Raw genomic sequence first — 16,234 nt, forward strand, 5'->3', positions numbered from 1 at the left:
ACAGGACTTGGCATAGTCCTCATCTGACCATATGGACTAATAGTGGAACAAGCAGTCAACCTTGGCTTCCCAGCATCAAACAACGAAGCAGAGTATGAAGCGTTTCTGGCAGAACTAAAACCAGCACTCTACATGAAGGCCACCGAGCTAATGGTTTGCAGTGACTCACAGCTGGTGGTAAACCAAATCTCGGGCGACTACGAGGCAAATGATGAAAGGATGACTAAGTACCAAGAGTTAGTCAGAAAAGAGATCATGAAATTTGAAGTAGTGCGAATAGAGCAGAACGGCAGGGAAGAAAATAATAGACCAAACGAACTAGCAGGCTTTGCTTCTTACCAAGACGTTACTGATTGACAAATACATCCATCCCACATCCGTTACTGATTGACTACTTATCAAGACCAAGCATTGATGTCACGCCCCACTTTTTATTACTCGAAGTCATTACCAAATTCATTAACTTAATTCAATTTCAAGGATAACCTGCGGAAATAAACTTATACATTCAATCCGTAGAAGTGATTAACAATACTCTCATTCGTACGCAAAGTAAATATTACATGAACATACTTAATAAATTGCCCTTGGGCTTACATCACTTAAGGTACACGAAGAAGGGTGTAACCCTTTCACAACAATGACATTCCGCCAACATAACTGAGGCCCCGTGGCCAGTACACAAGTAGACCCCAATCTTGCAGTTCAACCTGCTTAATACCTGAAAAAGATTCAACAACGTGGGATGAACATATAGTCCAGTAGGGAACTCAACATGATCCTCAACAATAACAACTTACAGATAGCTATGGTCATGAACACTCATTCTCATACTAGAATAGTAATGTGACAGTTTATACAAAATATATATATATAAACTTTTCTCGAAAAAAACCGTTTCATTCAACGCTACAAGTGGTTTGTCTTTCCTTTTTCCTTTCATTAACCCCAATTCCCAATCTTTCATAACATTAACAAATACTTAGGAAGTAATCTCACTAAGCCCGATACCCACTTCCATTTCCTATACATACTCAAATGTACCTTTTCAAACATGTTTATCTTTAAAACATACGTTCTCCTCCACACTTTCCAAAAGACAAAAATGACATTTGGTTCGTTTCCATTACTATCATAACTATACATGCATATCTTTGTAAAAATATAAATTTACAACCCACCAACATGTATACAATCACCCAATGGAGTAACTCGGTCCTCCGAACTGTAACCAATCAAAATCCATGATATTTTTCAGTTACAATGAAACAACAACAATCCCATTTCACTCTACTAGCTATGTGCGTAGTAAGCCAACAATACACCCCACTTAACAACATTAACAACAAGCCAGTTTACCAGGCGCTAGCTGGAGGGGTATGGTACCTTCGATTATTAGCGCAGCAAGCCAGTTTACCAGGCGCTAGCTGGAGGGGTATGGTACCTTCGATTATTAGCGCTGTCAGTTCTCCAGGCGCTAGCTGGAAGGGTATGATACCTTTGATTCTAAGCGCGGGGCATAACACCAACAATCACAGCATATCAAGGCATAACCAACATGTATAATGCATATACATAAACTATCAAGACACCGGCAATGTGTTAAAGCATATGAACACATGACTATCTCCTTCCGAGCAAATATACATATATGTAATGTATCTAGCACTTCATCACATACGATGTTCAATTAATCAATGGCAAAATGCATACCCGACAATTCTACACAATCGTGTCATCCTCCACCGATGACCAAGGACAAGACCTCTAGATGCATATAGTTAGTACATCTATTAAAAGACTCAAATATCATGAATCATAAACTCAACAACAATATTAACATGATAGTTAAAGATACAACTTCTACATGTGTGTTCAACACTCAAGACACAACAATCCAATTCTCAAACTTATTTCGAAAACACTTCCCTCATTTTCACAAAAACGATTCCACTCCTTTTTGTTATCACAAAACCAACTCCACTAATCTTGTTTCCATAAAATCAACTCCAAAGCCATGGGTAATCCCTCAGGCATTAACACCCTTACCACACTCATTTTGACAAAAGAGATTTACACACAATGGTCAACAAACCCCCATTATAATTTACCCAACCAAAATATAATTTAGGGCTTTTCTTCTATTAACTACAACATGCTAATCTATATTCTAATTAGCCAAGACAACAATCAATGAAGCCAAAACCATTCTCCACACAACCAACCCTAGGTTTATTTCATGATTTTCAAACAAATCCAACATGATACAATTTTCATGCAATACAAAAATTACCACATGTCAATCTATAGACGGAGTATTGAAAAAGAGCAAGGAGAATCCCTACCTCAAATGGAGAACTCAAATGGAAAAGATGACCCGAAATCAAAGTGCTCCAAATCCCAAATTTCTTGGATCACAACGAAGCCCTCGACGATCAACACATTTCTTACAAAGACCCAAGGTGAGGAAAACACTCTAGCTAGAACAATCCTAAGAGAGAAGTTAGGTTTTAGAGTGAGGTGCTCTCCAATGGCTTTTTCGAAAAAGTAAGAGAGAGAGGAAATCAAAAAGTGATTCAAAAAGCTGAATCTCGGTGTGTTATACAGGTCGACCCGCTCGAGCGTCGAACTCCCGCTCGAGCGTCACTCACAGATTCCCGCTCGAGTGCCAAAACCCTCCGCTCGAGCGGCGGATACCACCATCCAGAAGTTTTGCAAAACAGGTCCCCGCTCGAGCATCCAACTCCCCGCTTGAGCGTCACACTTAAACTCCCGCTCGAGCGTCAAACCTCACGCTCGAGCGTCCAACACTACAGAGGAAGTACAGGGAAGGTGATTTTCCCGCTCGAGCGCCGAAACCCCCGCTCGAGCGGAGAGGCCAAAAACTGGGCAAAGATCCTAAGTTTTAAAACACAACCAACATAACCCAACAAGTCTAACACAACCCAAAACTCTAAGATAAAGAGTGAGGGACAGAAAAGAAAATGAGACAACAACAACAAATCTACGGAACCGAGTCCGGATTACTGTTCAATAACGACAGGGAATACCGAGATCGCTATAATTGAAGAACCCGAAGTAGCTGAGGTATGTTGCGCCGAATTAAGCCCTTCATTGATGGATCCCATTATAATGTTTTTAAAAGACGACATCTTACCCGAAGAGAAGAAATAAGCCAACAAGATTACGGCAAAGTGGCAGCGATTTTAGCTCTCCCCATCAATGGCCTTGTACAAAAAATCTTTCATAGGACCTTACTTGAAATGCGTCCATCCCAACAAGGTCGAGGCATTCTTGTTCGAGATACACAAAGGCGTATGCGGAAGCCACCAAAGGGGAAGATCATTGGCTTACAGAGCAATTTCGCAGGGATATTGGTGGCCTTACATGCAAGCAGATTCAGAGAAGTATGTCAAGAAGTGCGAGAAATGTCAGAAGTTCGCACACCAAATACATTAACCAGCCAGAGAGCTTCTACCATTAACTAGCCCATGGCCCTTCGCAATGTGGGGCTTGGACATAGTAGGACCACTTCCAACGACACCTAGCAACAGAAAGTTCTCTCTTGCTGCAACAAACTACTTCACAAAGTGAGTGGAGGCAGAAGCACTCGCATCAATAAAGGAGAAAGATCTGAAGAAGTTCGTCTGACAGAATATCATCACTCGATTCGACATACCAAAAGCTCTAATATCTGACAATGACACGCAATTCGATGGCAAAATTTTTAGAGCCTTTTGTGAAGAATACAAGATAGAATTCTACAACTCTACGCCGGCATACCCCCAAGTAAATGGCCAAGCGGAAGCATCAAACAAAGTTGTCTTTGATGGATTGAAGAAAAGGCTAAAGAAAGCAAAAGGCAAGTGGGCGGAGGAGCTCCCTCATGTTTTATGGGCTTAACGTACCACACCTTGGCGGTCTACTGGAGAAACACCTTTTTCCTTGGCCTATAGCATGGAAGCAGTAATCTCACTGGAAGTCGGCCTCCCCACAATTAGAAATGAAAAATTTGATCCAGACTTAAACGGAGAAGCCATAGCATTGGAGCTCGACCTTACAGAAGAAAGAAGAGAAAGAGCACTGGTTCACATCGCCTCATACCAGTAAGAGTTATCCAGAAAATATAACAAGACAGTACATCCAAGGCAATTCAAGATGGAGATTGGGTACTGCACAAAGTAATGGGAAACACCCTGGTACTCGGAGATAGCAAGTTAGGGCCCAATTGGGAAGGACCTTACAAAGTGGTTGGATTAGCAAGAAAATGGGCATACCACTTGGAAGATGAAGACAGCAAGGCCATTCCTAGGCCGTGGAATACTGCCAATCTCAAACTATTTTTAGTTTTTCTTTAAACGTACTTGTAGTTTTTATTTTTTCAATAAAACAAGTAGTTTCTTTTTTAGCATAAATTGTTTTCTTCTGTAAAAATAATTTTAGTGTACTAGAGGCAATGAAATCAGAGTTGGCTGGAATAACCAACTTTGATCTCTCTTCAGCCAAGATCAAGATCTAGGCTGAAGAGGTTGGCTGGAAAAACCAACACTTACTTCTCCTAAGCCGAGATAAGGATCGAGGAAGTAGGACGTTTGGCAGGAATAACCAAACACTTCGCTCTAGGTTGGCAGGAATACCCAACCTTGAGCTCTCTTCAGCCAAGATTAGGATCTAGGCTGAAGAGGTTGGCTGAAAAAACCAACACTTACTTCTCCTAAGCCGAGATAAGGATCGAGGCTGCAGGACGTTTGGCAGGAATAACCAAACTCTTCGCTCTAGGTTGGCAGGAATACCCAACCTTGAGCTCTCTTCAGCCAAGATCAGGATCTAGGCTGAAGAGGTTGGCTGAAAAAACCAACACTTACTTCTCCTAAGCCGAGATAAGGATCTGGACTGCAAGAAGTTTGGTTGGAATAACCAAACACTTTGGCTCTAAGTTGGCAGGAATAACCAACTTTGAGTTCTCTTCAGCTGAGATCAGGATCCAGGCTGAAGAGTAGTTAGCAGGAATAACCAACTTTGAGTTCTCTTCAGCCAAGATAAGGATCCAGGCTGAAGAGTGGTTGGCTGGAAAAACCAACACTTAGTACTCTTCAGCCGAGATAAGGATCCAGGCTGAAGAAGTTGACAGGTATGACCAGGTAGAGTTCAATATTAACACCGAGATAGGTATCTTGGCCAGAAAATGTTATACTTCATTCAAATTACAGTTGGAAAATAAGTGCAAGCATGGAGTAAACCGAACAAACAGTTGAAACAAAAGAAGTTTTCATTCAAAGTTCAAATCAAAGGTACAAAAGGTGGGCCTCAACCCGGTTATAAACTTTTTCGTTAAACAAGGAAAAGGAAAAAAATCAAGAAAAGAGGTCATCAAGATCCGCATCCAGATCAACTCGAAGCCCGGTTTTAGCAAGTAGCTCGGCCACGTTGTCAACCAAGTCTTCCACCAGTAGCTCCACCTGAGCTGGCTGAACAGCGGGATCGTTGATGGCCGGGGCGTTGTTGGGCTCATATTCTTCTTCATCATTCTCAACTTGAAGAAATTTTTGTTGAATGGTGTAGGCGTACTCCGCCATGTAGTTCGGTATGAAATGTGGAGGAGGGTTTAAAAAGACCTCGGTCTCTTGGCCATGACCGAGCTGCGCCACGGCTGCCTTCCACCCACATTTAAAAAATATACCCTTAGCAGCTTCGCACTGCTAGATATAAGTGGCTTCGCCCTCCTTGAAACCGCGGTCTTCCGCGTCTTTTATCTTCTTCTCCAGCTTGGTTATTTCGTCGCTCTTCTTCTTCTCGACCTTAGCCAACTCAGGCAGATAGCGGTCCTTCAGCTCGATCAAAGCCTTTTGCTTGTCCGCCTCCGCCGAATCGACTAGTCCGGTGAGTCGGGCGACCTCTGATTATAGCTCGGTCATTCTTTGTTTGGCCTCGTTTAGCTCGGCCGTCTTGCTGTCGGCCTCAGCCACGGCCAGCCTTGTCATCTTACGCAGTTCCAACACTTACTTATGTACAATGTGGTTTTTCTGCATGGCCTGCGAAAGGAGAGATAGCAAATATGAGTAAAAATCGAGCAAACAGATGGTGCAAAATAAAAGACGATTAGAAGGAGTACTTACCAGCACCATTGACTTTGTCGCCGACTGGATGGCCTTTAGCTCGGTCAAATGTTCATGATGTTTCATATCAGGGGGCAAGCACACTCTCTTAGCCAGGTTGAAGGTGAGCGTATGGTCTTTGTCTGCCACCATTGAATCTGTGTCTCTGATGGCTCGGTTGCTGTAGGATAATTTCGGTGCCCATTCAGAAGAGCTAGCCCGGTTAGAACGCTCAGGCTGCGGGCTCGGTGGCGTGGTTTGGGAAAGCACTATTTCATCCTCATCAACAAGGCGTGGCTCGGTAGTAGAAGACCGAGCACGCTTGCTTGGCCGAGATGAGGACGGTTGAGCAATTGGAAGGGCTACCACGGCCGGCTGTGTTTGACCGGCTTGTGGTACCTCGGGTTGGTTTGTCTCGGTGATAAGGGACCTTACTACTCTCTTCTTAGCCATTTCTTGTTTTGCAGTTAAAGGGATCAAGTTGATTTGAGGCAAGGTTAGGTCTGGTTCTGGCGAAAGCTCCAACAGGAAGTCTGTCACCCTGGTCTTTCGCCTACTGCTGTATCTATACGTCGGCTCAAAGTTGAGTAGTTCGGCCCAACCTCGATTGGGATATCTCAGTGTGGTGTGGAGTGTGTCAAGGTTAGGGTAACTGTACAACGACTTTAGATGGTTCAAGTCTGCATAAAGGAAAAAGACAACGGTTAGTACGATTGAAAATAAGAACAACAAAGTAGAGAAAGCACGACACTGAGCTGAGGTGTTTATACCGGCGACTCCTTTGTTCCAGTTAATTCGGTCGCCTGTGATCTGGGCCTCCTAGTCTTCAAAATTCCTACAAATCCAGAAAAAATCGTCGTCATTTACATATTTATCTGGGGTGTTCTTTATTATCTTTTCTCGGCGACGTCTTATTCTTAAATAATAAACCCAGCCATCTTCGTTCTGGCCAAGAGAGTACTAGTGAAATAGCTCGGCCAAACCGAGGTTAAGGCCAAGCCGGCGGTTTAGCTCGGCGATGCTATTTATTATTCGGTATGAATTTGTGGAAAGCTGGGTAGGGCAGAGATTTGTTTGTCTGAGGAATTCACAAAGAAGAGGCTGTACAGGGAATCGGAGTCCGGTTTCTACAATAGAAAGAAAGGTGAAGGGAACGAAGCCCGGTTTACCCCAGGGAGTGGTGTCCAGTTCAGCTAAACTAAGGTGAACATCATCAAGGATGTTGTAGTCCCTTCGGAACTCGGCCATAGCCCCTAGAGTGTTTCCTAAAAACCTATATTTCCCATATGGTATTAAATTATGTATAATTTAGCTGGAGTACTGACTCGGTGGTGAGATAACGCTGAGTAGCTCGGTTGAGCGTTCAAGGGAGTGTCTGGCCAACCTAAGTCTGCAAAGTGAAAAAGAAAGGTGTTAAGCACAGATCGTTGGACCGTGCTAAAAGAAACAAAGGCAAAATAAATAAAGTCCTAGCTCGGCTACGTGGGATACTATCCATTCGTAGCTCGGTTTGAGCGAGGGACTTTAGCCCGGTTGAAGCTTATGGTGCAGCATTTTTAGTTCAATTTTGACTAAGTCGGGGAGCTGGTTTAGCCCCAAGATATAGCTCGGTCGGTGGTTGAGGCTTTCTAGCGCGGTATTGCGCAAACCTAATACAGTTCGCTAGCTCGACTAATTGATACAGAAGGTACTTAGACCTATTGAAACCACAAGTATGGCATGAAGTTTTAGTTCGGTTGCTTAGTTTAGCTAGGTTGGCACCTAATACAAACGACTTCCTAGTTTGGTTGAAGTATTATTTTGGATCAAAAGCATTGTTTCCCAGATTTTTCGTGAATCTAGTGGATCTATTACGTGGTTCTTGGGCAAAAGTGGCCATATCCCATGGAAACTACAAAGTGTTTTGAGAAACATACATAATATGCTATGTATTACAAAACAGTACGAAATAAACGGAAAGGAAACAGATTTGAGCCACATACCAGTCAAGAATGAAGGAACTGAAGATGGAAACAATATCAGCAAAAGCATAAGATTCGCAAGCACTGTAGTTGCAAGAACAGAGACTCAGAGGAAAAGAGAGAGGGAAAATGAATAGTAGAAATGAATGGTTCAAAGCATATGGTTTTGGTGTACAGAGAGCGAAAAAAGGCGGGACTGTTCAAAATTCACGAGATACGAAGTCGACGTTGACAGCTGTGCTCAACCAGTAGGGGCCAGCCACGTGTCTATGGAATAGCAAGCGATTCAAATGACAGCGTGACTAAAGAGACGTTTTTTGACCTAACCAATTGGTAGACCGGCAGCATTTTAGCTCCGTTGAAAGGCAAAAGTTTTTAGCCCAGTTGGTAATGGGTAATCCCAATCATATTGCGCAGATGGAATTAAGAGGCAATTGAGAGGGTAATTTATAAGTAAATTGGGCCGAGCTGAGTAATGAGCCATTCTGTGGGCCGCGGTAAAAAGGGCCGAGTAAAAGGACCTTGCAGTTAGCTCGGTTCAATTGTGGTTGTGGTTACCACGGTCGGTATGGTGATAATTAGCTCAGTCATGGTTTTCAGAACCGAGGTATTTGGGCTTCTTATGATGGGACCTTGCTCTCGTTAGCTCGGTCGAAGCTTACTGCTGTTAGCTCGGTCTCGATGGACCAAACCGAGGTACAAGCAATGAAGGGAAGAACCGAGCTAGTTGGAGCTCGGTCATTTATACCGTTTTAGCATGGCCATATTAGCTCGGTCGTTTTGTCATACTACCGAGGTAAAACCATCTCACTTGGTTTAAGCAGTGAGGGAAGTGTTGAAGGATAAGCATTATCTTTCAGGAGTGTGATTCCTAGGAGGACTCTACATGGGGAATAAAAGTCCTACTAGGATTGTGCCGCATGGAACCTATAAAAAGCTAACATATGGAGGAGGTAACACAACTTTGATTCCCGAATACACAGAACTTTTGTCTATTTGTTTATTTTTCTGACTTAGGCATCGGAAAGGTATCCAGCACACACCCGCCGGCTAGCTCATGTTTGTGTTTTCAGGGAGTAAGGCGACGACGTTTAGAGGAGCGCAGACTTGATCAACAGGATTATACGAGAACGTTATTTCGTGCTCGTACAAACGATATTACCCCTACTAAAATCCCTTTGATAAATCAACAAAATTTATAAAAGAATCACTGTAAATGAAAAAAAATTAAGTTTTTTGAACCATATTTGATTTGTTGTTTAGAAAAAGAATTTAGAATTAAAAAATAAAATAAAAACTAATTTAATAAAAATAAATATGAAAAAATATATTTAATTTGTAAAAATTATTTCTAACCACTCAAAAGATAAAATTATACAAAAATAATAATTATTTTTTATTTCTTAACCAAATTAATTTTTAATTTTTTTTAAACAAAATAAAAATAAATTTCTAAAAATCAAACCAAACATATTCTAAGAATTTTTTGACAAGTCATTTTTTGTGTTTTTAACTTATTTAATTATTTGTTAATTTTATGATATTTTCATCATCTAACACTACAACATATAAGAGTTTTAGAGACCAACTTTTTTGATCTCTAAATGTGAAAATTTTGTTATAAAAGACATTTAGGGATTAATTTCTATCGTCATGAGGATAATCGCTAAAAAGTCATCCTAAAAAGTCAAAAATAAGACTTTTAGCGATAAAAATTCAAAAATGTCAATAATAAATAGGCTTTTAAGAACAAAATAATTTGGTCTCAAAATGGTTTATATTTTGAGACAAAATTTGATACCCAAAAAATAAAATTAATCACTAATGTTCAATTTTCGTTGCTAAAAATATAATGACAACACTTTTCGCAACAAAAATATTTAGTCCCCTAAAAATAATTTTGTCCTTAAATTTTAGTCTCTAAAATCTTAATTTTTTGCAATGTGATAAGTATTTTTCCATTTTAATTTTGCATTTCATAACTTATTTAAAAATGATAATTTAGCTAAACCTCAAAAGAAAATCTGTAATTTATCAAAGGAGTGTATGTAATTTACCTTTATTTGTCAAAAGGGTATTTTAGTCAATTAATGATATCCGTTAACGGCGTTAATTGTGATGGAGCAGAAGAAAACCTATAATTTCATTAAATCTCAAGAGAGGTGCAGGTACTTTGCCCTTTTTTTAATTGAAAGAAAATACAATAAGCCTCAGAAGGTTGTACGGGAGTGGTGGGCTTTAATTTAGAAAATATTTTTTACTTTTAAAAATATAAAATATTTTGTCTAAATAAACTTATTTACTATTAATCACAGTGGTATCAAACGCCAAAAAATTTGATAAACAATTTTTGAAAAATATTTTTTTCTAAAACAAAACAGAGTTTCAATTAACAAGATTTTCCTTTTCTATCAAAGACCAAACTAGAAAAGCAAAATTCAGCTACACACAATAAATGCATGGACGCATAGAATCTGAAAAAACATCCTTCAATAAATCACAAACAAGTTCGAAACCTCTTTCTTTACCCATCATCTTCAAAGATGTCTCCATTTAGCAATCAAGTTCTGTGGATTGCACTGTCCATTCTCAACAACCCAACAGAAAATGGAAGAAAAACAAGGAATCCTTCATCCCAAAACCATGATAGACGTTTACAACTTAGGTGATGGAATCAGTCTCAGCTTTCATTGTAAATCTAGGGATGATGAACTTGGGAATCAAGTGATAGCCGATAACAAGTATTTTGAATGGAAATTCCGCATGAACATTTGGGAGTGTGGCATTGCTTGGCAGAACACAAGCTCAGACGGATTCACAAAAGTGACTAACAATATCCTAATCATTTGACATAATATCTGCAAAACATTTATTTAAAGTTCATCAAACCCTTCAACACCAACAAATTTTTTTAACCAGAGTTTCTGAATATGGTTCTCAGTAAGTTTATAGTTCAACTCTCAAGCTATCTGCTTCACGTCTCACACATACCGTGGCTTTCTGCTTCTAATGATGTTTCCACTTCTTTAAACTATGGTTCACACGAACAACAAGAAGATATCAACTTACAAAGCTCTAGAGCCGATGATTTCAAAATCAATACAAAAGCCACAACTGAAGTCTAATGGAAAATCTGTTGTACAAAAGGATTGTCCTCGGATATCTTTCCAATTCAATACAAAATTGAATAATTATATCAAACTAAATTAGAAAAGCGCAAGTGTAATCCACAGTGATCAGAAAATAAATTAATGAGGATCTAGAATGATTTAATATCTAACAAGACTGGAAAATATTTTCAAGCAATTCAATTCACAGCAGAGCCTTTAAGCTGCAGCTAATAGTACTGCTGTAAATGGCACATGGTATTCCGATTACATTTGAAAATGGAAAAAAAAAAAATGGAAATAAGTTTTGAGAGTAACATTAGTTACCTTCAACTCATATTTTAAAATCTGAGTATAATGATATTTTCCTCTGAAAAAAAAAAAAAAATGTACATGATTTTGTGATGGAGAATGATACAAGGAATATAATCAGTCCTAACATACCGTCAAGAAGAAGCATCATCATACGCTGGAGAGGAAACAAAGTTCCCTTCTCGCTCATTAGACTCAATCAGCATCAGCACAACTTCACGCATTGATGGCCGATCAGACGGTGTCATATTTGTGCACAACAAAGCAATTTTTAACACAGTAATCATGTGATTGATTGTACTTTCATCCTTCACATTTAATCGGCTGTCTAGTATCCTGGACGTCAATGAATTTTCCCGAATATAATTCCTCACCCATGTTACAAGATCACCTCCTTGATCTAATGGCTGTACAGGGCTTTTCCCAGTTAGCAACTCCAAGAGAACAACTCCATAGCTATATATATCACATTTTTCGGTAACCTTCATTGTGTATGCATATTCTGGCATGAAGGAAAAGCAAATTCAGAGTAAAATGGAATGATCCTCCAAGACATAAGTCAGCAAATAGAGAGAGAGAGAGGGTGCTTACCAGGGGCTATGTAGCCATATGATCCTGCAACAGCAGACATGGACATGGATTGAGGCATGTCAATGATCTTAGCCAAACCAAAATCACCGACATGGGCTTCGAAGTTCTCATCAAGAAGAATATTATTGGACTTTATATCACGGTGAATGATCTTTGGTTTGCAGTCGTGATGTAAATAAGCAAGTCCCTGAGAAGCCCCAAGTGCAATCATAAAGCGTGTTGGCCATTCCAAGCTACAAGATGCTCCATGAAGCAATTCACCCAAGCTACCACTTGCCATGTATTCATAAATAAGCAAATTTGAACCCCGGTGATAGCAAAAACCATAGAGCTTTACAATGTTACGATGCCTAATCTTTCCCAAAGTTAAAATCTCAGCTCGAAAACTGTTCTCAATGTTGTTGCTTCCCTCTCTGTTAGACATGAGCTTCTTGACAGCAACTGTTTGCCCAGAATGCATAACTGCCTTGAAAACCGTCCCAACAGCTCCTCTCCCAACAACATAACTGTCATGAAAATTGTTTGTGGCATCGACCAGATCTTGGAAAGTGAACCCCTCCTTGGGAGGAAAATAGATATCCGAAAGTGAAGAAGATGATATCTCATCATCATGCAAGGAAGCAACCACCTCGACTGGACGCCTCATCAAATATAAAATAACTACAATTAAAATGAGAGAAACTCCACCAACAGCAGCTGCAATTATGGCGATGATTTTAGCCCAAGGACTACTTGAATCCTTCGAAATTGGAATTGAATTAAAAGAGGAATTCACATTGCAATCACCAAAAGGACCACCACAAAGCCCCTTGTTTCCGATGAAGCTGTTCATGGCCATATTCTGAAACAATGCTACGGTAGGCAAGGGTCCAGAAAGGTCATTGTACGAGAAATTACAGCCCAATAAACTTGACAGATTGCCAAAAGTACTTGGTATTTCACCACTCAAATGATTGTTATTCAGCAAGAGGAATTCTAGTAAAATGAGATTCCCAAGCTGCGGTGGTATTTTCCCAGAGAGATCATTATGACTAAGATTCAGAGCAATCTGCAGGCCAGTAAGAGCGCCCAACTCCAGAGGTATTTCACCAGAAAACAAGTTGCCGCCCATTTGCAATTCAGTCAAACGAGAGAGATTGCCCAATGCTGTGGGTATATTTCCAGAGAACTTATTATCAGAAAGCATGAGAAGCTCAAGCTGGGAAAGGGTTCCGAGACCATCTGGTATAGAATCAACAAAGCTGTTCCAGCTAAGATCAAGTCGTTGAAGCATCTTGCAGTTAAGAATTTCGGGCGGTATTTGTCCAGTGAGGAAATTGGACGAAACGTTAAAAATCACCAATTGGGACAGATTTCCTATCTCCCTCGGCAACTTGGATGCAAAGTAATTGTTCGACAAATCAAGCCTTTGCAATTGTGTGCAATTTCCAATATCCGGAGGAATGGGACCACCAAACTTGTTTTGGCCCAATTCAAGAGCCGAAAGGTTCACCAAGTTGCACACCTCAGATGGAAAACCCCCAGTTAGGTTGTTTCCATCCAGACCAAGTTGCCCCAAAGATTTGCAATTGGTGACACCAGATGGAATGTTTCCATAGAGTTTATTAGACCCAAGATTCAGCAAGAATAAACTAGAATGCCAGCAAATATGAGGAGGTATTTTTCCGATTAGGTTGTTGTCTGAAAAGTCAACCACCCAAAGTTGGCTGTAAAGTCCAAGTCCTTGAGGAATGCTACCACTCAAAAAGTTTTGAAAGAGCTGTAACTGGATCATTTCTGTAAAGTATTGAAATCCAATAGGAATAGGACCATTGAGGTAATTAATAGATAGATCAAGCTTTGTCAAGTTCCTCAAGCTACTAAGCTCATTTGGTATAACACCCGTAAGCTGGTTTTGAAAAAGGTAAAGTAAGCACAGACCCTTTATTTGATTGAACTCTTTCGGAATCTCTCCAATTAAGTAGTTCTCTGAGAAATCAATTTCTGTTGCTAAAGAAAGATTACCAATTTCCCTTGGTATTGTTCCATTCAACCGATTGCTGTACAGGTATAATTTCCTCAGGAACGTGATGTTCCCAATCTCAGCAGGAATTTCACCCACTAGATTGTTTTGGTACAAAGCAAGAGTCATGAGATTCATACAATTTCCGAACTCCTTCGGTATGAAACCAGAAAACTGATTACCCCAAAGAATCAGTTCTGTCAAGTTCCCAAGCATCCCAAACTCTTTCGGTATATTCCCTCCTAAACCATTTTGGGCAAGACCAAAATATTCCAAGCCCACACAACCACCTATCTCTGAGGGTATGCTTCCAGAAATCCCATTCTGCCCAACTCGAAATATTCTCAGGTTCTTGAGATTCCCCAGAGAACGAGGCAATGGACCAGTGATGTTGTTAGTGTATGCCACAAACTGAATCAGTGAAGAAAGATTTCCAAGATCCTCCGGAATAGGACCAGAAAGCATGTTGTTGCACAAATTCAACTCTGCTAAAGAAGATAAATTGCCCAACTCAGAAGGAATTTGCCCAACAAACTGATTATTATTCAAATAAAGACTTTCCAACCTTGAGCAATTTCCAATCTCCTTGGGAATATTTCCAGCGAAGCTATTGTTAGAAACATCAAGTATGGTAAGACTAACCAAACTGCAAATACTAGCGCTTAGCATCCCAGAAAGGTTCATTGAATTCAAATCAAGAGAGTCCACAACCGGGTTATAATAATTCCATGTGCAATTTACACCAATCCATCCACATGGTGTTTGATCACTAGGGTTCCAGTTTCCCAAATAATTAAATTCATCATGGATGGTTTTCTTGAATTCCAAAAGGTGCAGCCCATCCGAATTCAACCCTTCTGAAGCATAAACCAGCAGAACCACAATAACTAAAATTCCGGAAAGCCTCACAACCAAACATCTCCTAGAATCAGACATTATATACTCTCTAGTGTATCATATTAACAGCATAATCTGATAATTCAACAACTCTGCGTAGAATAACCAAATTTTCAGGCCACAACATTTACAGCTAAGACAAAGCATTCATAATTCTAGAAAAGGGTTTTGAAGTATCAATTGAACCAGAATTTGTATCATGTATTGGAACCAATGTTAAATTCAGAAATACAACAAACAAAATATGTATTCCTGAAATGAACCATAATAACAAATCTTTCACAAACAACATAGAACAGAGTATGAATCAATCATTTCAAAGAACCCAACAATTCAAGAAACCCAACAACACTGATGGGTATGCAGGAATAAGAACAAGAGGGGGTGAATTAACCAATCATCTCAAAGAAACCAATTAAAGATCAAAGCCTTGACATACCTCTAAGTCCATCACCAATCAGAGAAGAGAGAACCAAAGCAGCAAAGACCACAATTGTTCAAGTGATTCCTTGAGATGATGACACAGCAAAAACCATGGAGTTCAGGAATTGGAGTAGAACAAAAAACAAATTGTCCCAACTTTTTCCAAGATTGGTGGGGATCTTGCAATCTACATGCACGATTTTCCAAGAAAAATAAGGCAAACGTTTTTTTAAGGGACAAGCATTGGGAACCCAAAAAAGAGTTTAATGAAATGCAATGAATCAGAGAGTTTTGGGGATTATTTTATGTGTGGAAAGTTCTCCGGGAAAGGAAGCAAGAGAGAACACAAACCCACGTTGTGAATTTTGGGTTTTTTTTTTTTATTTAAATTTGGGTTGGTTGGTCTTGAATGACACTGATGGGAAAATCTTCAGAGTTGAGGTGTATCCAAAGGAGTGGTGAGAGCTCTTCATTGAAGCTCTAATGGCCGACAAGGCATGCCTTCACCACTCCGTCTAATCTTGAAGTCTCTGTTTTTTAGTGCTTGCTTGGAAAAGAAAACTATGAATCAAAATACAACAATGATTTAGACCTAGAGATGTCAATTTGAAAGTGGCTCGATGGGACTCGACCCCCCATCTTGAATTGTGTGGATTTTTTTTTGAAAAATACTTTCAATGGGTTGGGGATAGTATTTAAAAATCAATCCCTGAACAGATTCGGGTCGGGAACGAGGATAAGTATTCGAACCCCGTACCCGGCTCGGCCCGGCCCCATCCCCGTTCCCCGTTCCCCGGCCCGATTTTTTCCCGAATTAAAATTACTAATTTACCCCTAGATATATAT

The 16,234-nt window shown here is 40.0% G+C and overlaps 1 protein-coding gene across 3 annotated transcripts; it reads right to left on the minus strand.

The window, feature by feature from the left end:
- Positions 1-575: 575 nt before the first annotated feature.
- LOC114268182 (uncharacterized) lies at positions 576-16,000 on the minus strand. Of its 3 annotated transcripts, none has more exons than XM_082875319.1 (4): positions 15,405-15,953; positions 12,067-15,057; positions 11,608-11,977; positions 576-721 (listed from the first exon to the last, which is right to left on the minus strand). In XM_082875319.1, exons 2-3 carry the CDS (start codon positions 15,002-15,004, stop codon positions 11,610-11,612), a joined length of 3,306 nt encoding a protein of 1,101 aa, XP_082731445.1. In that variant the 5' UTR covers positions 15,005-15,057; positions 15,405-15,953; the 3' UTR covers positions 576-721; positions 11,608-11,609. The 3 variants fall into 3 exon arrangements, with proteins under 3 accessions (XP_082731445.1, XP_082731446.1, XP_028065129.2); XM_082875320.1 differs by lacking the exon at positions 576-721 and adding an exon at positions 6,916-6,930; XM_028209328.2 differs by lacking the exon at positions 576-721 and having other exon boundaries at positions 11,290-11,977; positions 15,405-16,000.
- Positions 16,001-16,234: the final 234 nt, after the last annotated feature.

Source organism: Camellia sinensis, chromosome 6, assembly GCF_055761805.1.
Source record: "Camellia sinensis isolate YWXY chromosome 6, ASM5576180v1, whole genome shotgun sequence".
NCBI lineage: Eukaryota > Viridiplantae > Streptophyta > Magnoliopsida > Ericales > Theaceae > Camellia > Camellia sinensis.

Bases quoted from the DNA above. Each gene is read 5' to 3' on its own strand.
- LOC114268182 (XM_082875319.1), bottom strand. From the start codon at position 15,004: ATGTCTGATTCTAGGAGATGTTTGGTTGTGAGGCTTTCCGGAATTTTA. The intron at 11,978-12,066 runs GTAAGCACCCTC...CCTTCATGCCAG, and splicing joins ATATGGCTACATAGCCCCTG to AATATGCATACACAATGAAG.